The sequence below is a fragment of the Etheostoma spectabile genome, chromosome 13 (genome assembly GCF_008692095.1).
Source record: "Etheostoma spectabile isolate EspeVRDwgs_2016 chromosome 13, UIUC_Espe_1.0, whole genome shotgun sequence".
NCBI classification, from domain to species: domain Eukaryota; kingdom Metazoa; phylum Chordata; class Actinopteri; order Perciformes; family Percidae; genus Etheostoma; species Etheostoma spectabile.
The window spans coordinates 14,451,811-14,475,369 of record NC_045745.1 but is presented as its reverse complement, the minus strand read 5'-3'; the positions used below and the strand labels follow the sequence as shown (position 1 = coordinate 14,475,369).

Below are 23,559 nucleotides of genomic sequence, written 5' to 3'. Positions count from 1 at the left end.
CAGGTCAAGTTCCAGAGGGGCGAGGAGATAACATGAAACTATAATGGTCCCAGTGGGGAACCATTAAAACAGTCATTGGATATTGCAAAATTAAACATAATAGAAACAAGAATATAATGTTTAGAGTATTATATCAACAGGACGTAGAAATACATGAACGAAGCAACGATGACAGGACATTCATGTGATTTGATTTAAAGTTAGCTATCATTAAAATATGTAACTTCTGAAGACTCACAATTTTAAGAACAGTTCTCAAATAGGTAGTTTTATTTTTAAAAGGGCTAGGCAATGTTTTTATTCAGCTGGGCACTGTAGTTTTTAGCAATTATTACTCAAACAGGAGTGAATACTGCATAGTGGATTATATATTTTCAGCATATAGTGGTTGGGCAGCAGGGCAGCGTATGCTCAAAATAAACTAGTGTGACCATGGCTGTGAAGAACCACGTCACTCAACACAACAGTCATGGCTCAGGGATGTGTTTTTCATAATTTTAAGACTATAATGGACACTGGCACAGATTTATGAACCACGTCAAGCTTTGGACACACAGGCAATCAAATCAGTGTTGCATTTAGTCTGAAGAAAATTATAGCATATAGTATATATTTTATGAACTATGTCTTTTAATTCAAGTAAATCAGGTTTTCACCTGGAGATTGATATCTTGACAACTTGTCTACAAGCTTACAGTTTGCTTCTAGTAAATTGTCATGCCATGAAAACCTTTCTCTCTGCCCCGCCCTGTCACCTCTTCCACAAATAGCATACATGCCACTCACAGTGGGGGTTTCCCGGTTTCTCTTACCCTCCACATTATTTCTTGTTCATCTTTTCATCACCTCTTCCACTCCTACAGTATATCTATTTTTTTTTTACCTTTGGAACAGATGTTAAATATCAATGTCAGATCTATTTATTTTCCTAGAAGGAGAAAGTAAGGAATTAGCAAGCATTTTCCTTTCAAATGAAAACATTGATAAATGAATGTTTTTTAAAATATAACCTGTTTTTACTGTGCTGTTATTGAAATATTTAGATAATTTGGTTGACTGGCCTATAATGCAGAGGGGCTTTGCTTTTTATAGCTAACAATGTGAAGGAGTGTTAAACCATGCGTCACGGCTCAGCTGTATCTGATTGACTGTAAATCTGTGCTGAGGGGGACTCATTCCTGCTGACAACATGCAGGACTGTTGTCACTTACTTAAGATCATCTAACACTCACTACTCACCGGCCACTGACAGGAGTGGTGCTTGCAAAACGAGGGAGTCCAATACAAGCCACCAATAGACTCAAATGTGTCAAGAACTAGTTCACAGAAATGCTTTAAATTCTGGACTGTCGGGCACATAAAAGTCTGCCTTCTCTGCAAATCGTTTGTCTGGTATTCTTCAGGAATCAATGCTTGCCTCTAATGTTTTGGTTTTATAGAGTGGAAAATAGGGAAGAGGCTTGAACTTTTCACTTATCCAGTCAAATATTTCAACATCTACAAGATACATTGGTTTTGTACAGTTATCCATGGTTCCCAAATGATTTATCCAAATTACTTCTAGGGATCCCGTGACTTCTGTTTTCTAGCACCACCACAGGATTCACATTTGGTTTTGAGTGATATGTCTTGACAAGTATTGGCCGTATGGGATTGCCAAGAAATGTGGTTCACACATTTATGTTCCCCCGAGAATGAATTGTGGTCGCACTTTATTTGAATTGTAATAACTTTGGCGAGATGGCTTTTTAAGTAGCGCCATCATCAGGTCAGAATTATAGCATAGTATAGTTCCAAATTGTCCAACACTTTCATTTATGACCAAATAACTACAAAACCGATGACATTCCTGTCAGCCTCAGCTGTGCTTAGTGCTAATTAGTAAATGTTATCACATTAAACTAATGTGGAAACAAGTTTTAAACCTTCTAGGTTTCTAGTTAAGCACTGCTTACAAAGCCTTTAGCACCCCTTTAGAGACACTTAAGCCCCCATTCACACACTGGAACCCTGAAATGACTAGACTTTACCCAGAGGAGCTGTATGTGAGAATGCACATTTTTGAATCAGTTGAACTAGGCTTTACCCTCCCGGCTCAGCTAGTACAAAGTCTGTGTAATGTCCAAGTGAGCCCACGTGTGAACAGAGCAGCTCATTGGCCGGAGAATCGAAGCAAGTGTGCTGATGACGTTTGTATCAATCATTTCTACAATTTCTTTCTACACTGATGACCATAAATTCTTCCATTGCAATGGAGCCAGAGCCATTAAATCAGCCCTTTTATCTATTCTGAACATTTTGTTTTTGCATTTGTAACAGTTCTGAAATATAGCTGCCACATTTTGAACTGATTGGATTGCTTTTATCCAAAAGGTTCCACAAGACAAAACATCACATTGTGCCTCTCCGATTTAGGTGTGTCTCCCACTGGTTGATCCACGATTGACTTCTCTCCTGATGTTTCACAGCGTTGTAACTTTTCCTTTTGACTCCATTTTATTTTACCTTTTCATTCATGGACATGGTTTTCTTGATCTGCAGTATGTAAAGTGCGCTGCTGGAACGCTCAGCCACACTCTTTTTCTTTCATAATTGTTGTTGTCTGTGTTACTGTCTTTTTTGGTTGTTTCCCACCACAAAAACATGAACTCTGGTTTTAACAAATAACTAAAGCTTACAATTCTACTAAGTAAAGTTTTTTTTTTACTCTGGATCAAAGTGTAGGAAAACTTACTGACAGTCTGAAATCACTCTCCTTGGGCCCTTCTGATTCTTAAAGCGTTGGCGCTACTTTGAATGGGATGTGATCAATTTCAAACCAGATGGTTGAGATAGGTTACTGATGCCTTCAATTGAAGGGGATTATGCAGCCCTATCAGTTTTAAGAACAGTTCATTTGATATGGCTTAAAATACACTTAGATGACATCTAACAACAGCCCACATAGCTCTAACTATGAGCACTATGGCTAACCACACATACTGTATGTGCTGCACTAGTTAATGGAGCATGCCAGTGATACTGACACACAGAAACTGATTTGGTCTTATTACAAGCCAAGTGAAAGCAGCTTTAATATAATTGTTTATAGCTAAAAGTTTTAAATACTGGCAGAAAAATCGATTACTCCCAACTTCAGGTCAACTCCTAGTGGATGCAATGTCAGGTTCTTGCTCTGGACTTGCATTGCTGTGTTCAGTTAAAGTGGTTTCTTTTTTGCTTACCTGACTTTGCAATTGAAACTGTGATGTCCTCTGCTACTCCTCTTCTCTGGCTTGGGGCTGTTTGGTCTCCTGTTGGTCTGTTTAAGAAACTTTTCCACCTCTTCTTCACCTTCTTCATACCACTCTGCAAACGTTTGTTGCCACACTGCATAGCTGCCAAACAAGGAGAGAGAGAAATGGCGTCCGTGCAATAAAACATTATGTCCCACAGAAAACCAAGACGTGAACATTCCTGCGCACTTCTAGGTTGTAAAATCCTCAGCCAGCTGCTGTGAAAAGGGACACGGGGAGCTACTCTAGCCTCGACCCCTGGCCTGGCCCACCAGGGGCTCTTCTTTCATCCCGCAGGAGAAAACATAGTGTACTCTGTGTGATTTGACACTGTTGATGCAAAATGATGAGGGAGATTGTGTGATGGAGGAACATAGTTTTTTAGGGAAGTTAAACGTACATCACGTGGGTGCAAGGTTATTACAAAAACAGTGTCAGTGAAAAAACGTTGTACACCTGCACACTCCAAACCAAAAAAACATATGTGAACACAGTGTCATCACAGTTCGTATCAGACACAGGTATAAAACTGTTGGCCCTACACTGCTGTATGTTATTTTGTTTCTGTGTCATTTAAATGTTGTTTTCACTGTTCAATGTGGTATAACTTGTTCTTTATTATCGGGTTACGTTACCATGCGTTAGCGTAGACGTCTGGCCAATAGAAGTGTTGCATGGGTTCCATAATAACGCCTGACAGATACTACTAGCTCGCTTGATACAGCTCAGTTGAGGAGAACGCCACTAATGTTTTGAGAAAAGTCACACTCTTTATTAAGGGTTTTGGCATTGTTCAGCCTGCCTTTCCAAATCCGTTTTTTTTGGAATATCCAGATTGTATCCAGATTGATTTTACAAAGTCTGGACAGCAAACCACAAGAATTGCATTTTTTTGCAAATCAAGTCCAAACCACATTTGGAGGTGGTTTGAAATGTAATTCCAAACGGGCTTCTAGAGACGCGTCTCAGTCCGGCCACTCTGGTCGCTCAAATCAGATTTCAGTGTCTTGCTTCACTGACAAGCAGAATCCATGGTGTGTCTGGATGGTAACACCTTTTTTGCAAAAACCCTAGCAAGGCTTGTTGCATGATGACCTATCCTAGCCGTAGCTATTCGAGGACAATGCCTATAACCTCAACTACCTCACAAGACTTTAACAAACCTTTGGTTACCATCTAGACAGGACCCGGAATCCAACAGGCTAGCAACCACAATTGCTGAGTTTGTCTTGTGTGAGTTCTGCACTGCGACTTGACAAAAGATGGACCTGCATTTCTCATGTTTCTGTGTTAGAAAAGCTGTGTCACCAGTGTAGCTATGCGTACTCACTGACGACTACGTTGTTACCACAGCAACCCATGCAGTTTATTGGTGTTGGGACACAAAAATCCAATCTGATCCCTTGCAAATAACAGTTTGGAAAATCTGTCTCAAAGATCTGATTTGATAAACACAACTGTTTAAACGTAGCCTTATTGACATTCTTTTTTTTTCTTGCTCACGTCGGGTCAGAAAAGAACAGTTATAACTAGCTTCACTGTGCTGAAGTAAAGTCAGAGAGCAACCAAAGGAAGCAATGACCAGCCTGTAGTTACCCTTTAAAATGCAGTGGGTTTCCAGTTAAAGGTCATGTTTTCACAGTAAAACATCTATAGTTTTACAACTTTAACAGGGCTAAATCTGACCACAAAACTATAATTAACATTAAGATCATGGCTTAGAGTGTGGCAGACAGGCAGGAAGTTAGACGCCTCACAGATCCTCACAACATATTATTTTGTGTTGTTTTCCATCAGCTGACAAAGTTCCTGCTGTGACATCAGTGGTGTGTGTGGCCAGAAGTGCAGCAAATTGGTGGTGATGAGGGACTGACTGCAACAGTAGCCACTAACGTACCACTTGACTGCATAGAAGAACAACAACAACAATGTGCATTTAACATGTTGTGTATTTTGAACATTTTAATAAGTCATATGTTAACTAGTTAACTTCACATATTACAGTTTTTCTCACTTGCTTTGGCGCAATCGTCAAATGACTGTTACTGTAAATCCAGCTTTGTTAACTTCAACTGTCAAGTTTTACTCACTAGTACAACCAGATTTTATTTCTCAGTATGTATTGCAATACGCAGTAGTGCAAATAACTTTCTTATGTTATTTTAATTAAAACATTTCGATATATTTAGCACCAGTCACACTAAAGATATGGTGGCTTACAGCCAAAGTCACTTAAAGGGGCGCTATGCAGTTATCTGCAATCGCCTTTTGCTCCCAGGTTTCTCTATAGAGCTCCCCCTGCAGCTTTAGAATAGATATTTGGCAGCTCCTATGTTTACTTGTGTCTGACTCCTTGCTCGGTCAGTCCGCCGTTTCCTCTTTCTCTGTTCCTCAGACAATGCTTTCCTAGATTTCTGCTTCTTTTTTGCCAGCTCAGCCATGACAATAGTGTGGAAATTTGCGATTTGCTGACCGAGAGTAGCAAGGGTGATTTTTCTGTTCACAGGCACTAGGGGGGAGCGAGACGGCCACCATTCAGCTCAAAAAAGTCCTATAACCATTCCAATGACTCCAAAGCTGTTAAGCAGTTAAGGTAAATTAAGCTTAAAAAACTGTATAGTTCCCCTTCAAACATGTTTAGCTTTGAAAGAAATATGTGCTGCTATTTGTGTCATTGATAAGCAGGTATGTGTCATGGTCTATATAACTTTTATCAATTATATAAACAGTCTCTTTAACAGCTAGGTGTTTGAATGCAGCTTGCGTGGACGTTGAACGTGACACATGGAATATTTACTGTGGGTTTGAACCACCGACACAGGCTTATATTTCTGTCCTGAACATAAAAAACAAAAATATCCCAACCTTTAACTAGCATAGTTAAAATTATGGGACTAGAAGCTGACCCCATAGCAAGCACAAGTGCTCTTCTCCTCTGAAAATGTTTTTAATAAATATATTTGATATTTTATTTCATCAAAATTTGGCCTCTTCTCGGTACACGGGTCTCACAAATAATATCTCAATCTCAGTGCAAATTCCTTATTAAATAATGTATATACAGTATATAACATTTAAACTGTGGCTATTGTGTGTGATCATTTGAGGGCTCTGCTGTTGGACTGTTTTTCTCTGGAAGATGCACATAGTGAGGTCAATTTGTCTCGACAGTGACAGAGACTGATTGCTCCTGGTTAGCAATATTTCCATGCATGTGATTCATTACAGACATGCAGTCAAAGCGAAGAGCAGAGGGGAGTGACAAATTTAATTTAGTGAAAGAGCACACGCACTCAGGCACACACACAGCACTTTGTAATGAAGAGTATGCCGTCCAATGCCAGGTCTATTGACAGACAGATGTGAAAGCTCTCAGCTGAGATTAGAATTCACAATCAGACACACAAACAGATGGACAAACAATGTACACAAAAGGCTTAATTCTCTCAAATATTGTTCACAGATGTGTCTAAATCTGTGTTAGTTAGCACTTCTCCTTTGCCAAGATAATCCATCCACCTCACAGGTGTGGCATCTCAAGATGCGGATCAGACCGCATGATTATTGCACAGGTGTGCCTCGTGGCCACAACAAAAAGGCCTCTCTAAAATGTGCAGTTTTACTGTATAGGGGGGGTCCGGGTTCCAGGTTGTACAATTCCTAAACCCAACCGTCCCGTTCTTCTTTTCCTAAACCCAACCCCTCCGCTGGATCCGGCCGTCCCGTGCTTCTTTTCCTGAACGCAACCCGTTGTTGTCCCGCCCACGCACAACCTTTTCATTAACTTTTTCATTAGCTGTGTTTATTTCGTGGAATTCTTCCGTGGGCAAATCACAGAATTTTCTGCGATTACGTGAAACTGACACAGATTTTATGTTATGGTGCCATGTTTATTTCACAAAATTCTGTGAGATCAGGTTGGTTTTATGTTATAGCTTTCTTAGATTAGAATGTGATTTATGAACTTTTATAGACTGAAAAATTAAAATATTGTAGGTTGAAGGAAGCCTTTTGTAAAATTAAACTAACCTCCCTGGTGCTCTCGTGGCTGACTTGGAGCAAACCCTGAAACCAGAAGAGTGGAGTCTGTTAGCAGCTGATTAATGCCCCTGGTTTTGGAATACCATGTGCAATGACAACATGTGGCTGTAATGTTCACATTGCTGCACATGGCTGCGCTTATAATTATGTATTTGATGTGTCTTATGTGTATATAAAGGGATGGTTCACCACAAAAATACATATTTTCCCCCAAAAAGTTCTTACATGAAACTGCTTACAGCCAGGTCGGTAGATTATCTTGAGTACCTGGGTCAGGATTTCTGGAAAGAGACATTGCTGTTGAGTTGTTCAAATGTATTTTTTTAGAGCACCACAATCCGAGTGCTTTCTACATAGTTCCATTATATTGGAGAGGAGGCAGCCATCTCTATGGCTCCAACACTGGGCAACCTACTAAAACAATCTGAACTAATAAATAGGACTACAGGAACAGTCAGTTTTGGGGTGAACAGTGCCTAAATAAAGTTGTTATAGAACTGTCTTTAATATTTGATTGCTTGTATTGATTCTAACAAAGCTTTAGCAATATACTATGTACTGAACTGTACTTTAGGCCAATTAATTCATTGAATTGGACTGTATTTAGAGAGAGAGAGAGAGACAGAGACAGAGAAAGAGACAGACAGAGAGAGAGAGAGAGAGAGAGAGAGAGAGAGAGAGACTCATACTTTAATTGAGTTCAAAAGTTGAATGGGCCGACAAGCCTTTCTCGCTTTTATGTCCACTTGAATCATGGTGACAGTGTGTATGTGTGTGCGTGCGTGCTGCAGCATACTTGAGCAGCAGCAGAATTTGAGCCAGATCATCTCTCTCTTTCTTTCTCTCTCTCTCTCTCTCTCTCTCTCGCTCTCTCAGCTGTGATTACTTTGGTAAAACAGCGCTGCGTCGCAGAGAACCAATTTTCCTAATGCACCCTTCACACACACACACACACACACACACACACACACACACACACACACACACACACACACACACACACACACACACACACACACACACACACACACACACAGCATGGTTATTGATGAGGTAAATGGGGAGGGGGGCAACAAGGGGGCACACAGACTGCTGGGAAATGGGGAGAGAGAGAGAGAGAGAGACAGAGAGAGAGGGTATGGATAGTTGGAACAAGACCGAAGGACGAGTTAGACGGGGACAAAGAGAGGGACACCAGAAGAGACAGATAGGAAGAAAAAGGGGACGAGCGAAGGAGGAGAAGGACGAAGACTGGGACATTCAGATGTGTAGACTGTGTTCTGGAAATGGAGCAGGGCGTCCAGTTGAAGAGCTAAAACAGCAAAAGACAGAGAGGGAGACAAGGAAGGAGGGAGGATGCAGGAGGGAACTAAGACCTTCTCCATCCTGATGGACGGTGGAGTAGTTTGGCTTCATGGCCGGAAGAGACGGGGATAAAGAGATCAAAATGTCTGGATGGTTTAACTTTTTGTGTTCCTGTGTACCCAGGGCCCTCATGTGAGGAGGGCCCAAAAAGATGCTAGAATGAATAGCTGTGGCTGCCGGGAGGGGCCCATAGAAAAGGCCTTTCTACAGCTGGGCCCAGCATTTTGCGCTACGTCCCTGCTGAGCAGCACTGCACATGTGTATGCTGAAATTATTTCTCTCACACGTTTTGAACTTGCATTCGTCAGGATTTTTTTCAGAAACTAGTGAGACATTTTGGTTTCAGTGGCTCTCGTGAGGAGGAGGCTGGAGATACTACATGCTGAGTGCATCCAAAGACAATGGAGATTTCCAAAGAGAAAATAATATAACAATAATCAGAGAAGAGTTGCTGATTTGGGAAAGATTTCCACTTCCTGGGACCTTTCTCTCTCTGTGACTCCATCTTCAGCAAGAACTTCACAGGCTGATTCGCTAACAATCTCTCCTCAAGGTATTCTCTTTAAAAATGTATTTCCACACAGAACCTATTTTGAAGAATACGCCCAGGAACTTCTTGTCAAGAATTTGTACACCAGGAACTGCTCCTATAAAGGTGTAATCCTGTATCCAAAGTTCTCCCACAAAGGCTTGGTGCCCATCAGACACTCCTCACTTCTAAAATCCACTTCTCTTTAAGACTGATTATTTAACTGGAATCTCTTTTTTAAGACCCTATACCACCAAGAATCATGACTCATTAAAGTTCTTCAAAGTAAAGTTAAACATTTACAAATGACCTCTCTGTAAATACATCCACTAAAAAGACATTATATCTAATTGAATCCATCCAGGAACATGTTTTTTTAAGAGATTTTTTCCGCTCAGGAACAACTCTTCATGGCCGTTCCTCTACCAGGATGATAAAAACTAAGAACTTTTCACAATCTGCCGAAAACTAGGAATCTGGGTGGTAAAAGGCGAAAGAAAAATCCTAAGTGATGCAGTTTTTTTATGCACCCCTGCTGTCTCACCCTCTAAACTTTTACAAGCCCGGTGCAAAAAGCATTCACATCATTGTGTCTTATTTACGCTGAGCATCTACAACTGTTACCATAGCAACCGGACAGGAGCGCTGCAGCATGGGACTCCTGCTTCAAGTCCTGGAACATGACAGTACAGGCCACAAAGGTGAGACGCATGCACACGCACGCACGCGCGCACACACACACACACACACACAACACACACCACACACACACACCACCACACACACACACACACACACACACACACACACACACACACACACCACCACCACACCCAACACACACACACAGTACACGCCATCAACAAGTTGTTTGTTAATCTCTCCGTCCTCTAGCTGTGTGTAATTTGTGTTTGCCCTTCAGTGATAGGCCTATCTGTAAATGCTGAATCGGTTTTTCTATCTAAGATGAGGTGACTTTGTGTGTGTGTGTGTGTGTGTGTGTGTGTGTGTGGTGTTGTGGTTGTGTGTGTGTGGTGTGTGTGTGTGTGTGTGTGTGTGTGTGTGTGTGTGTGTGTGTGTGTGTTTTCATACATCCATATATGATGTGACTTTGAGTAGGACAGAAAGTGGTGCAGGATAAGAGATGGGGAAGAAGATGGGGATGAGTGTGTTAATGAGATGAAGCTACAGATGGGGTGGCGGCGATAATATGTGTCTGTGTATGTGTGTCTGTGTGTATATGTGTGTGTGTGTTATATTGGTGGCTGATTGTGGGGGTTAACAGAAATTTGACATGGGTGGTCCCATGTTACTTTTTTGTTCTTTGTTAAGATTCACGTCATTTGTAACATGTCTTTGGTCCCTCTGTTACTTTCTTTATTCCTCACATTAAAAAGACAGCATTCTTAAAATTATGTACATTTACCTGACAAAGTCCTCTAGCACCCATGTGCATTGTGACTTTTTAAACATGACCACCATCTTTTTTTCTCTTAAAGTAGTTTTGTGCCTAAGCCAAACCTAAATACTGTGTTTGCCAAACTCATCCTGCTTTTGTTGGATTGGAAATTGCCTCTAGTATGTTGAAGCACACTTTGGACAGATTGTATGCACTGTATGCCACAGTAAATTAGCATTTTCTTGCGTTCAACACTAGGGGGCATACTTCGTATAGTTTACGGAATTATGGACCCCAAACAAAATCATGTGGAAACAAGGCATAAAGGCTTAGTGTGCCAATTTCACACCTCAAAGTCTGTTTACACGTGAAACAAAATCTGGGGATGTGGGAAGCCCGCTCCTCATCTCTGCTTGAGGCTAGCGGCTCAAAGCTTCATTAGCCACTACTAGCATAACACACTAGCATAAAAACGTACACTATTACAATAAACCAAACAGAAAACTTTTGACTGCACTTGTAGTTTACTATATTAGCATTGTGTAATTGTTATGGTCAGCAGTGATTAATTTGAAACTTGGCTTGTATTTTGACTTAGTTATAAAAACTTTTACTTGACTTGGACAAGCTCCCTAAAAACAGCCCTATTTGTGTATATACAGGTAACAGAGATGTGTTGGCCAGCCCAGGCTCGTATTTCTTCCTCTCCAACAGTGCCGGCCAAGGGGACGAGTGGCTGAAGAGCCTCAACAAGGGTGTCTGGATACCCTTCACAGGTAAGTACACCTTAGTCTCGCATTGCCAGACCATTCTCTGCAGCACTGTGGATCGGTTATGGCCACACCACATATATATTCTGGTTTGTTTACATTTCTTTAAACCAATCACAATCATTTTGGGTGGTGCTAAGCTCCGGACACAGAGATGGTGGCTCTGCAAAATGGTCTCAGGAAGGACATTATTTTGGTGGAACACTTGCACCCCTTAAAGTCCACACAATACAGTAGTTTGACCTATTTAAATTAGCTGCATACTGTATATTAAACATAATTTGCTCCTACCAGTGTTTTGCCATGTGTACTTCGTCCATAGCAATCCCCCACCAATTAATCACTCTTCAAAATACTAGATACTAAATACTGTAAACTTATTCTTTGGAAATATTTACAATAATTTCCTGACAAATATTCAAAATCTTCAAAACTTGCCATTTTCAACGTGTAGCTCGCCAGCTCAAAGCTCTTTTTTTAGCCATAGCAAAAGGAGTTTGAGAAGAGCACACACAGAGACCAGAAGGTGAAGGACATCCATGTCCTAGAAATGTACTTCCTTTGACCCAGACTAAGGTCACCTAAGTAACTTTTTTTTGCTGTGGAAGGCCTTACCTCTTGTTTCTAATTGGATGGTGGAACTTTGCTCTTTTAAAAATCTTCCTCTCTTGCAGGGGTCTTTGGTCAGCGTCTGGAGGAGACGGTGTTATATGAGCGTCGTTATGGGCTACGTTTAGTTCCTTTAGTGGTGGAGCAGTGTGTGAACTTCATCAGGGAGCGTGGTTTGCATGAAGTGGGCTTGTTTCGCCAGCCGGGACAGGCCAGTCTGGTTAAGGAGCTGCAGGAGGCTTTTGATGCAGGGGAGCGACCTTCCTTTGACAGGTACACTCCCTGTTTTTTGTGCTGTACTGTTTTCTGATCACTTGCTCTTAAAAAGGTGTTAGCATGCTTTGCTTTTGTTTTGCTTGCAGTAGCACAGACGTCCACACCGTGGCGTCACTGCTGAAGCTCTACCTCAGACAGCTGCCGGAGCCTCTGGTTCCTTACAGACGATACTACGACTTCTTGTTCTGTGGTCAGAAGCTGTCGAGTGACCGCACACAGGTGACTGCAGCTCTGTGCACAACAGAAACAATTCATAGAGCAGCTTTAAAACACCACCTGGGAATCTTGTTGTTACTGATCTTTAGTGGTTTAACTTGGCTCACCCGCCTGCTCAACCACAAAGGGCAACAAAACACTGCTCTTGGGATATTTTTGAAGTGGGGTTGTATGAGGTTCTTATCTCCACAGTAAGTGTATTTCCTACAGCAGGTGGTGGTCAACACGCCCCTAGTTTGGAGAAGCAGACAAGAATATTGACATAGAAGCTAAGCAATGTACTGCTGTGGATGGGGGCAGCAACTAAACATATTTTATCCATCCATTCATCCATCTTCGTGCGCTTATCCAATGTCAGGTTGCGGGGGAAGCAACTTTGCAAGCACTTGCAAAGCCCCCTTTCTTAATATATTTTTTAATAATGATTTATAATCATGTTTACATTAGCTATATTCTTTAGCTGGTTAATTGCTGCCACTTGCATGGCATACAGTACAGTTGCACGTAATTTTCCCTCTCCAGTAAATATAAAAACATTAAGCAGGTTGGCACCAACAAAAGAAGAAAAAAAAATCCCTTTTTCCCCCCCTTCCTTAATCCCATCCTCCTATTATTCCACCCCTCAGGTTTTGGGGGAGTTGAGGAATCTTCTTCATGAGTTGCCAGTTGCAAACTTCAACCTACTCAACTTTATCTGCCAGTAAGCACCTTTTTATTTAGACAGGTTTTCATTCAAGTACTTGTCTTGTTTTAATGATGTTAATGGTTAAACTTGATGAGATTTCCTAAAAAATGGCAGTCTTTTGGTTATGCTTTACATGGGTGGTGGAAAGGCAATTTGTTGACTGATTTAATTTAAAACGCAGGTTTCTAAATGAGGTCCAGAGTTTCTCCAGCAGCAACAAGATGAGTGGCCAGAACTTGGCCACTGTGTTTGGGCCAAACATCCTTCGAGCCAAAGCTGAAGACCCACAAAGCATCATGGGAGGTAGACAGCACAATTTAATTGATTAATAATACTTTTTTTGAACAATGTCTTAATGTGTCTACTAATGTGTCCTAGGTGCAGTACTGGTCCAGGTACTGATGTTGGAGCTGATCAGAGAGCATGAGTCTCTGTTTGCCAAAGTCCCCCCACTCATCTCCGCCCGTCCATCTGGAGGTTCACATGCATCACCAAGTGCTCTGAGGCAGCCTCATCTCCACCCATCGCCCTGCCTCCGCCAGCTGTCTATGCCTCTCATCGTTGAGCGTTCCAGAGAGCCAGGACAGTCTGGTGCAGATGAACAGAACTCCAGGTGCAACAGACCAGCTTTAACAAAGCTTTGCCATGAACCCCACAACATCTCATATAAGCAACTTCAACTTTAGGGGATTAAAAAAGTATTCTGATCCTGATGAACATCTCATAGACTCACAGTCTATCTGCGTGCTCTGGCAACTAGCCACTTCAAAGTGCCTACAAAACGGAGACGGAGACAAGTAATGGATCCCCATTACTCAATCTCCTCTTTCCGGGCCTTTTATACTTTTGTCCTAGACATGCCAAACCAATAACATTTTCTTCCTACTTTCATCCCTTCTTTCACACACATCCATCTTCAATGTCCAATTCTACCTTAAATGATGAAACCTTTTATCATATACTGTTGTAATGTTGGTCCTTGCTAGTGCAGTGATTTTAGACCTACAAAATGTATCATCTTGAAAATAACCTTCCTTTCCCTGCTTTCTGTAGTTGCATCTACTCTGCAGCTGCCAAATCAGACATATCCTTTGCCCAGAAGAGACTTCTCGGCCATCGCTATACCTCCTCACACCCAGAGAACTGCTTCTACCCATTGCCCTCCTCCAGTCAGCCCCTTCAGCACCACTACGACAGACACAACATGGATAATCACCAGTGCCACATGGGCCAAGGACCATCCCCAGCAAATGTCCAAGATTCTACAAACAGCCTCCAACTGCAAGACCAACTGCCAGACAGCTCCAAGCCCAAACCGATACTCATGAGCTGGGCAAAGGCCTGGCCCGGCCCGACAGAGCTAAGTGCTGGCTTCTGGAGCTCTGGTGGTGCAGAGGAAGAGGGTGCAGAGTCAAGAACAGCCAGCGAGGACAGCAGTGAGGCTCAGGAAGACAGCAACCTTTCTGCCTACGACAACTTGAACAGAGGGTCTCTACAGAGGATGGAGGACGTCACTGGTGGACATTTTGAGACTAACGTTCCAGGAGGCCACATTGGAACTTTTGAAGAGCAGGTAGAGGTAGAGGAGGCAGGGCAGACAAGGGACTCATCCTCTTCATGGTCTTCCTGCGAGGTTCTACCATTGGACGAGAGCAGTGATGCGTTGGAAGCGGTTAGTCCGGACGTGTCACCAAAGAGACTAAAAAGATTACCTTCAAGTCAGGTAGCAGATGAAGAAAACAGTGATTATGAAAATCATGAAGACAACAATGACAAGGATGAAGACGTTGATGATGAAGACGTTGATGATGAGGATGTTTATGATGATGATGATAATGATGATGATGATGATGACGATGATGATGATGATGAAAACGTTCACCACCATAACTCCCCAGCCTCCTGTTCTGTACTCAGTGACAGCTTTCTAAGTACGGGCAGCTCAGACGTGTTCCTCCCCTCTGGTCCTCCAGACCTCCAGGGGCCTAAACCTGACTCACAGCCCAGGGATACTCACTCAATGCTGGCCGAGCTGCGGCAGCAGATGGCCCAGCAGAAGATTGAGTACCAGGCCAGGATACAGAGGTGAGACACCAGCACAAGTAGGAAATAAGTTGCCTGATATTTCCCAAATGTGACAAGTATCTAGTGTTTGTTGTATAAGTGTATGTATTATATGGCATTTGTGTGCATTGCAGGTTGGAGCGCTGTAATGACGTCCTGGAGCGGCAGGTTGCGGTACTGCGGCTCAGTCTGGAGCAGCAGAAACATAGCCGAAGCTTCGCCGAGATCAAAATCCGCAACATGGAGCAAGCCAAAGCAGACGCCGATCTCCGAAACAACACGTTGCAAAGAGAGATGGAGCTGTTCTTCCAAATGCATGGAAATATCAAAAGAAGAGGAGGAGATGAAGGAGGAAGAGGAAGAGCGACCCTCTGAAGATGGATACAGAGATAGATGAATTCTTTGAAGTGTTTGAATAAGTCAAAAGATAAGACAAGGAGAGAAGGGTTGTTGTTGCACAGAGCTTGATGAAAAGGATGGATGAACCGTGTGAAAGATCTCGACAGGAGATCCAACTCCTCCAAGTTCATCATAGGCAGCAACCCCTGAAGTGAACAGTGAGGGCAAGGAATTAAATATTATTGTTCAATCCAGAAGGCAATCTAAATAAATATATTTTTGTGTAATTTCAAGCTAGCCCCAGCTTGAGAAGGTTAAAGGGGAATTTTGGCCGATTCCAACACGTAGCTCTGTTGTTTGTAAATTTAGAGTGCTGTCAGTAGAGAAAAACTAAAACAATCAGTGCTGCCTACACCGTGTTATCCTCCTGCTAGAGTTAGCACCCAACAGGCTAAAAAAGGGCAAGTTTTAAATGTGGTTTTAGCACCGGAACTAAAACACAGCTGAATTAGCACAACTTTCATAAGTTTCTTTCACATCTACAGCAGTCAGATTCACTGTGTCACTCAGAAAGAATCACTGCACATGGGTAGGCACTTTTAATGACATTTTGAAGATGTTTAGGAGGCTAAAACACGTTTAAAACTTGCCCTGTTTAAGCCTGTTGGTGCTAACTCTAGCAGGTGGATAACACGATGTAGGAAGCACCGATTGTTTTTGTTTTTCTCGCTAATGACAGCCCTCCAAATATACAAACAATAGAGCTATGTGTTGGAATTGACCGGAATTCTCCTTTGAGTTCATGATTTTCAGAAGAAAGCAAACAAGTTTAACTTTAAAGAGTAGTTATGGACATAGGCAAGCTTCTTGACCTGAGAATGTCTGGACTTCCCCATCCAGAGGCTGTTGGACTGGTTTGCAGGAGCAACTGATGGACACTATAAGTGTCTTCTTTTTATGCAAATACATCTTTCCAGGGACCCTGAGTTGAGGTATTATTCAACATGAACTGAATTGTCTTCCAGACTGTAGTTCAAGATGTCAGAACTGCTGTACTGCTGCTCACACTACCAGATGTATTGTAGTGTCACATTGACATTCACAACTGATCCCAGATTTCAAGTTTATTCCAGTAAGAGAGAACTGCTACTGGAGTGCATGTTGCCAGAATTTGAGGTCAGAGTCCATCAGTCCATGTCCACATAACACATGGTACACTAATGTTGGTCTTTGCCTTCTTTAAAGCCACGTTATGTTGTTTTTGAGTGTTGAGCTGCCTCCGGCCTTTTCCCACCCTTGTTTACTGACAATCTTAGTGGGTACCATCTCAGACTTGTCTCCAAGAAACTCGACCAAACACCACTGATGTTTACTGTCATAGTGTCTGGGGAAGTACACATCAGGAACAGCTCGAACTAGACAATGCTTGACTGGAGAAAGCGTTCATTCCCTTCCGACACAAGAGTTTAAGTCTCTGACCACAAAATAATTTATCTGGGACAGGAAAATCCTAGCCAAAGTTGTGAATTCTGCATTAGGCTTTGGAAATCTTGACTTAAATAGTTATCCTCCAAAGACGTCAGAGTGATGACGTTTTCCAGTTTCTACTATAGACTGTATCATCTAAAAGGACAAACAAGTTTGAATTCCACGTGGGAAATTCAAGCACCATTCGCCACCACCATTTGCCTCATCAAGGCAACAGACACTGTACTAAACACTAGACCTTTCACGGATTTATAAACCCCAAAGTACAGACAGTTGTACTAAATGTAAGTGGTCAGCTAATACAAGCTAGAGCACAGGGGAAATTTGTGGAAAACCTCAATGCCTGTGTTTTTGTATTTCACAGCTCAGGACCAACTTCAATAGGAATTCATGACTCGTGATGCTGGGAAGTGAACACAGCATCATGTCCTGTTGTCCTTGCTCTGATACAAAAAAAACACAATAACATATCAATCAACTGGTATTATTGGAGTATAACTGGTTTACTTTAGGATACAGATCTGGCTACACACCGTTTTTCACTATATCAGAGATGTTCCGATTCCGACACCAGTATTGGTATAGCCTCCGATACAGCATACAACGCTGGTTTTGGTATCAGGAAGTACTGGAGTTTATGCACCGATCCGATCCCATATAATAAAGCCCTAAAGAAAATCTATGTTAAAGTAGTTTATTTATGTTCTTTTTCCGTGTCGCATGCCCAGATAGCTCAGTTGGTGGAGTGGGCGCCCATATGTGGAGGTGTACTCCTGGACGCAGCGGACGTGGGTTCAGCTCCGATTGTTTGTGTTTGTTCATGTTTCACAAAGAGTTTAACTTGAGCCAGACCGACAACAAAGATAGAAATCATATCACATCCTTTATAAAATCTATGACACACTGGTATCGGATCGGTACTCGGCATCAGCTCGATACGCAAGTTCAGGTATCAGAATCGGTCATCTCTAGTAAAAATATATATTGAGCAACTCAGGAACTAGACTGACTTGCTGTTCAGGAATTCCTATAGACTAAAACTGCACTCCAATGGAAGGAGGATAAAGATGTTTTTGTTTTTACATTTTGAGAGGCATCGCAAAGACTGAAAGTGTACCCAGACCCTCTCAAACATAAAGATACCAGTCTTGTTTACTCTGCATGAAGGTGCTTTTGCAATAAAGCACTTTACTCAAAAATAAACTGATAATAATCATCAAATCTGGTCAGTGTATTTGTCAGTTTTGAACATGCATGTGTCCAGTGGGGCTGGCTGACATGCCCCATCTTAAAATGTTAAAGAAAGAGAAATATAGCCACCTTGTAATTAGGATCCGCTCTAAAATGTAATGGTTTTTGCCCATGCTAAACCCTTCCATCAAGTTTCATGAAAATCGGGCCAGTGTTTTTTTTTCATATTTCTGCAAACAAATAAAAACAGACATACCGAGCAAAAAAACATGACCTCCTTGGCAGAGGTAATACACAGTTAAAGCTATAGTGTGTAGTTTCTGCTGCCCCCGTGAGGAATTCAACGTAACGACAACAAAACTCGGTAGGCGTGTCAACATGATACGCACCTTCCGTGAGCATGGAAAGGTTTTGGCAAAAAAGCACAGAAACGGTATAAATCAAGGAAAATGTGTCTTTATCATCAACTGAAAAAAATGTTTAACAAGTAGACAGAAACTGGAATTCAGTCAATTTGTACTACAGAGTCACACCACCACACAGGACACACTGATTTAATATTTCAGTCAGGTGGAGATTTAAAGGGAACAGCGTCACACTTTAAACACAAAGCACTTGGGAACACAAACTATTAAACAAAAACATAAACAGTCATATTCATTTAGTATTTACAGCTGCTGATAGCAGAGTGTTGTCTTCTGTATCCAACACAACATCTGACTGACACAGCAGAGTTACAGGTGGCGATTGACTGGGACATGACATTTTTCACTTCCACTGCTGTAGGTCACATAACACATAGGATATATTACCAGCAAACAGTCTGCTTCCACGAAATAATAAAAGTGAAATAACAAAAATCAGCCCGGTGCTTCATTTCATTTAACAGATGAATCGCAGCACTCATTAAGCTCTACAAAGTTCCACACCCACACATCACCTTGCAAAAACCTTGTATAAAGACCCATTTATTAGCTAGTACTGTAGTGTTGTAGTACTCAAGACCGGACCCAAGACCACTTTTTGAAGGCGTCGTCTTGGGATAGACTGCATTTTTTCAGGATTTAATTTTAAGACCAGTCAAGATTACAACTGCAGTAACATCATTACATTCCATTTTTATGGGAATAAACAATGTGGATCTTTCAGATCAATTGGAGGAGTGCCTATGGTTTGCATGTTCCACTTTTTATTTTAAAGTATGTCTTGCAGTGTGGGACTTTCACTGGTCTGGTCTTGGTCTAGATCCCTTAAAGTCTTGGTCATGATAAAGTCCGGAGTTCATGACTGGGTCTTAGTTTAGGTTGTCGTGACTACAACACTAACTTGAATGTTTGACACCTCTCTAGCAAGACAAACCGCTGAAACCTCGCTGCAGTTTCTAGAACAAAACCCTGTACTTCTTTCACTGCATTTGTGTTTAAACGCCAAAAGCAAGAGAGTGTCAGTGAAAAGCTCTTCCTCTTATTCTGAGTGACACAAGGTTTCTGCAGGATGCGACCGGTGTGCACACCATCTATCTCTTCAGTCACAGTGCATACTGCAGCTGTTAAAGCAACACTATGTAATTTTTCCCTCTTTGGTCCCCCTACAGAAGAGGTGCCCAAATTCTTTCATATGAAGGGCCAAAATGTATCTGGATAACGGACCAAAAATAAATGTAGATGTTGAAGAATACCGTAATGTACATATGTAATGACAAAATGTACATATGTAATTTAAATGGCAAGTTTAACAGCAATGTGCTTTACATTTGTTAAACTCAGATTACGTAATATTTAACTGCACAAAATGTACGTTTTGTAGTCATTCCTTTTAAAATAAGAGAAAAATAAGCATGAGTATGTTAAATCCATGGCAGGCCAAAACAAAGAGCACAAACTTGGCCTGCGGGCCCCAAATTGGGCAGCCTTGCCCTACAGGTTCTCACTGGAACTACGGCCAGGCGAGCTGTAGTTCCAATGAGACAACCTGTAGAGGGACCAAAGTGAGAAAAGTTACATAGCGTTAATTTTAAGCACCAAAACGCATCAGAAACAAAAACAGAAACTCTTTATATATTTGACCATTGGTAGAAAACAGAGGCAGACATGTTAACTGAGCTCACACAAAACTAAAAGAGGCCTTAAACCCTCTCCTTTTTGGTTCTTATAAGTGTTCCATTTTGATTGAGTCCAGCAACCTGAAAACACTGCGGCATGTCAGTGTGAGAGCCCTGGCCACACGTACCTCTGATTTTTACACACACATCTTTTTTCTTCTGATCCGTAAGGAACCAAAATCTTAATCTATAAATTAAAACATCTATAGAAAGTGGAATGCAAAACAAATGAGAGAAACGTTTCAGTGTTCAATTGTTTTCAGGTTTTTGTACTGCTGGTTTGATGTGTCTTCTACCGCAGTGATGGAAGTGGTTAGACTTATTCTTCCCACCTTTCTTAATAAAAATGCCCCTTTAGGAAGATAATTAATACATTTTAAAAACAAACAGGATGGAAAGACTATCAACACTGAAGAAGAGGAGGAGGTTTGTGACCCGAAGGGTTTTGCATCAGCATGGATAATTGAGCATGTGGACTCTACGATGGGAAGAGTGGGAATAAAGTGCATTTACAGGAGGATCATTTTAAACCATCATCTTCATCTTTAGCTGGACAAAGTCCTCAAGATCAGTCAGTTCCGCTCTCCAGGTAACCTGGACTCGGAAGTTCAAGTTGAATTTATTGGTATGAGCCCATGTTGATGCCAGCATGCTGCAATTAGATGTAACAATTAAGAGTGTATGAATTTACAGGCAAGCGTCACAGTCAACACCTCAAAGCAGTGCCAAAGATGGTCAGAAGAACAGCGGTGATCTGAATGTCGGAGCTGCTGTTAAAAAGGTCCCATGAAATGGCTTTGAGTTTTTGCTTGCATTAAGGACGACACGACTTTGTCTTTTTCTGCTAAATATGTTTGTCTAACCTGTTTGTTTTTTTGTTTTTGTTTTTTTACAATCTGCCCGGTCTGACTTCTTTTTAGTAATGTTGCCACTAGCCCAGATGACAGGGATTGCCTTTTTGAGTATTATTATTCACTGATCATACATATACCTACGAAAAGTAATGCACGGGGTGCCCAGATAACTCAGTTGGTATCGTGGGCACACATATGTAGAGGTTTAGTTCTCGACTCAGCGGGCCCGGTTTGACTCCAACCTGTCAACTGCCACCAACCTTTGCTTCATGTCATTCCCCCTCTCTCTCCCCTTTCAGGTCTTCAGCTGTCCTGTCAATAAAAGGCCTAAAATGCCCAAAACATTATCTTTAAAAAAGGTGCCCTGCCACACAAAACCGCTTTTACTTGTTTTTTGTTTTAAACATGGTAGGTCCATATGTGTTTGTGTTATGTGATGAATGTGAAAATGAACTGCTACCTCCTCTTTCAGCGCTAGCCACTGAAAAGAAATTAAAGAAATGAGGTCAATTAAAAAAAGCTGGTCAGTCTGATGTCATGTTGCCTGTGGTCATTACTATTTATGAGTTCGCCCAGCTGTGCTGGGTAAAGGATGCTGGTAGCCAGGCTCTCATTGGCTAGCTGTTAGCCAATCAGAGTCAAGCAGCATAGCTCTTTGAATATTAATGAGAACTGGTATAAATCAAGCCTTCCTGCAGGCTTTCTATACCACACTAGAATGGCTTGAAACAAGATAACCAAGGTAACCAAGGCTTTTTTCACAAAAAATGTTAAGAGTCCATGGCAGAACTTTAGACATTACCACAAACTAATGAAATGTGTGTGGCAGGGCACCTTCATAAAAAGAAAAAAGTAATGCACGGTAATTCGTATATTAACGTGATCATTATGTTAATATTAATCCACGTAATCGTTACAACCCATTTTGGTGTTGGTGTTAGGCAGTGACGTATAATAGCTGTTGTAATCATGACAGGAGCAAAGGGGGCAGCCAGGTGATGTGGTATAAAAGAGTAAGAAGGACGTTGGGGTGGACAGATGGGTCGACTAAACACTGTACATTCACCCGAGAGAGCAGTGCTCGTATCCCTTGCGAAACCAAAAGTCAACCTTGTTGTTTTAAGTTACAGAAGTTAACATCCGTACGGAACTACGTCAAGTTCAATGTCACTACGTTAAGTAGTTACGAACGAAAGGTAACTTATTTAAACCCAAAACATGTTCTGTTTTCCAGAACTTAACCAATTTTACATTTTGGAGCCTAAATGTAACGGTCATGTAACGGTTGCCGTTTCACAACGTTGAATAGAATGGTCATATTGCTGAAAATGTATGAACAGGAATTATATACAAAACTACAAAAATGAGCCACAAGTTGTATTAAAACCGATTTGCTGACCCCAAAAATCTATGACATCTGTGGATGAAAATGTCATCCCAAACCCATAACAACTCAGAGTTTTTATTTCATGGGACCTTTGGCGTCTGAGTGATGAGCAGCTGTGACAGATGTGGTCCGTCCTCTTAGAAGCCAGAGGGCGTCAGGACGTTCATGTCTCTGGGTTTGAGCTTGTGTGGTCGCGCTCCCTCCCGTCGACCCTCCACTGTGGGAATCTCCATTCTGGGAGGAGCCACTGTCTGAGCGGCGGAGTGGTCAGCCAGGCGCGTGGCCTGTGACTTCATTACCTCCATAGCGGTTGGCTTCTGGGCACCGCGATATGCCTGCAGCGCAAAGCCTCCTGAGAAAAGAAAGTCATTTCTCATATTTTGGCAAATAAACTACACCAGGCTCAAAGGATATACATAAACAAAAAAACAGCTTGCAAGTTGTTGAAAAGATGACGTGATGTGTGTGTGTGTGTAATATATATATATATATATATATATATATATATATATATATATATATATATATGAACACCTAAGTAAATATTGTCTGGTATTACACTTCTTTTTTATGGCATTTTCTCACAAAAATATTATGGATGACAACAGCTACTATCACACAGAAACTGCAGATCGTACAAACTACACCAGGAAGAAAAAAAAATGCATATGAATTACAAAAAAGGAAAAACTGGGTGGGGGAGAAGGCGATGGGTGAAGGGGAATAGGGTGTAAGGTTTGATTAAACCATCACTACCCTCTCGGTCTTCTTCATTAATTCTTTAGGTTTGAGTGCATTCCAGTTAGAATAACGTGTTCCTGGTAATGAACATATTCTGTCAAACTGGATCATCTATCTTCCATGTGAAGAGCACCACAAGGACAGTTAGTCTGTGACTGTACTGTTGCAGCCTCTATTGTATGTAAATGTCAATATCCCGCCTTCTATAATGGAATATTAAACTACACAG

The 23,559-nt window shown here is 41.6% G+C and overlaps 3 protein-coding genes across 12 annotated transcripts in view; 1 reads left to right on the top strand and 2 right to left on the bottom strand.

Moving 5' to 3' along the window:
* Window positions 1-3,591, bottom strand: part of LOC116700785 (dual specificity protein kinase CLK4) — a 13,999-nt gene extending 10,408 nt beyond the window's left edge. For 2 of the 7 annotated variants that reach the window (XM_032534239.1, XM_032534243.1), the window contains exon 1: window positions 3,225-3,589. In XM_032534239.1, the coding sequence (XP_032390130.1) occupies window positions 3,225-3,423 (199 nt within the window). In that variant the 5' untranslated portion in view covers window positions 3,424-3,589. Of the gene's footprint in view, window positions 1-3,224 lie in introns of all 7 variants that reach the window. The other 5 variants (XM_032534241.1, XM_032534245.1, XR_004334731.1 and 2 more) reach the window with 4 other exon arrangements.
* Window positions 3,592-4,358: 767 nt separating this feature from the next.
* Window positions 4,359-23,559, bottom strand: part of LOC116700255 (putative monooxygenase p33MONOX) — a 30,574-nt gene continuing 11,373 nt past the window's right edge. For 3 of the 4 annotated variants that reach the window (XM_032533293.1, XM_032533295.1, XM_032533296.1), the window contains exon 8: window positions 19,018-22,941. In XM_032533293.1, coding sequence (XP_032389184.1) covers window positions 22,727-22,941 — 215 coding nt within the window. In that variant the 3' untranslated portion in view covers window positions 19,018-22,726. Of the gene's footprint in view, window positions 4,371-19,017; window positions 22,942-23,559 lie in introns of those variants that run through there. The other variant, XR_004334610.1, reaches the window with a different exon arrangement.
* On the top strand, window positions 9,863-15,923 carry LOC116700864 (rho GTPase-activating protein 22). Its single transcript, XM_032534323.1, has 10 exons — window positions 9,863-9,911; window positions 11,272-11,385; window positions 12,054-12,261; window positions 12,351-12,483; window positions 13,107-13,180; window positions 13,347-13,468; window positions 13,544-13,778; window positions 14,219-14,907; window positions 14,965-15,250; window positions 15,364-15,923. Exons 1-10 carry the CDS (start codon window positions 9,863-9,865, stop codon window positions 15,602-15,604), a joined length of 2,151 nt encoding a protein of 716 aa, XP_032390214.1. The 3' UTR covers window positions 15,605-15,923.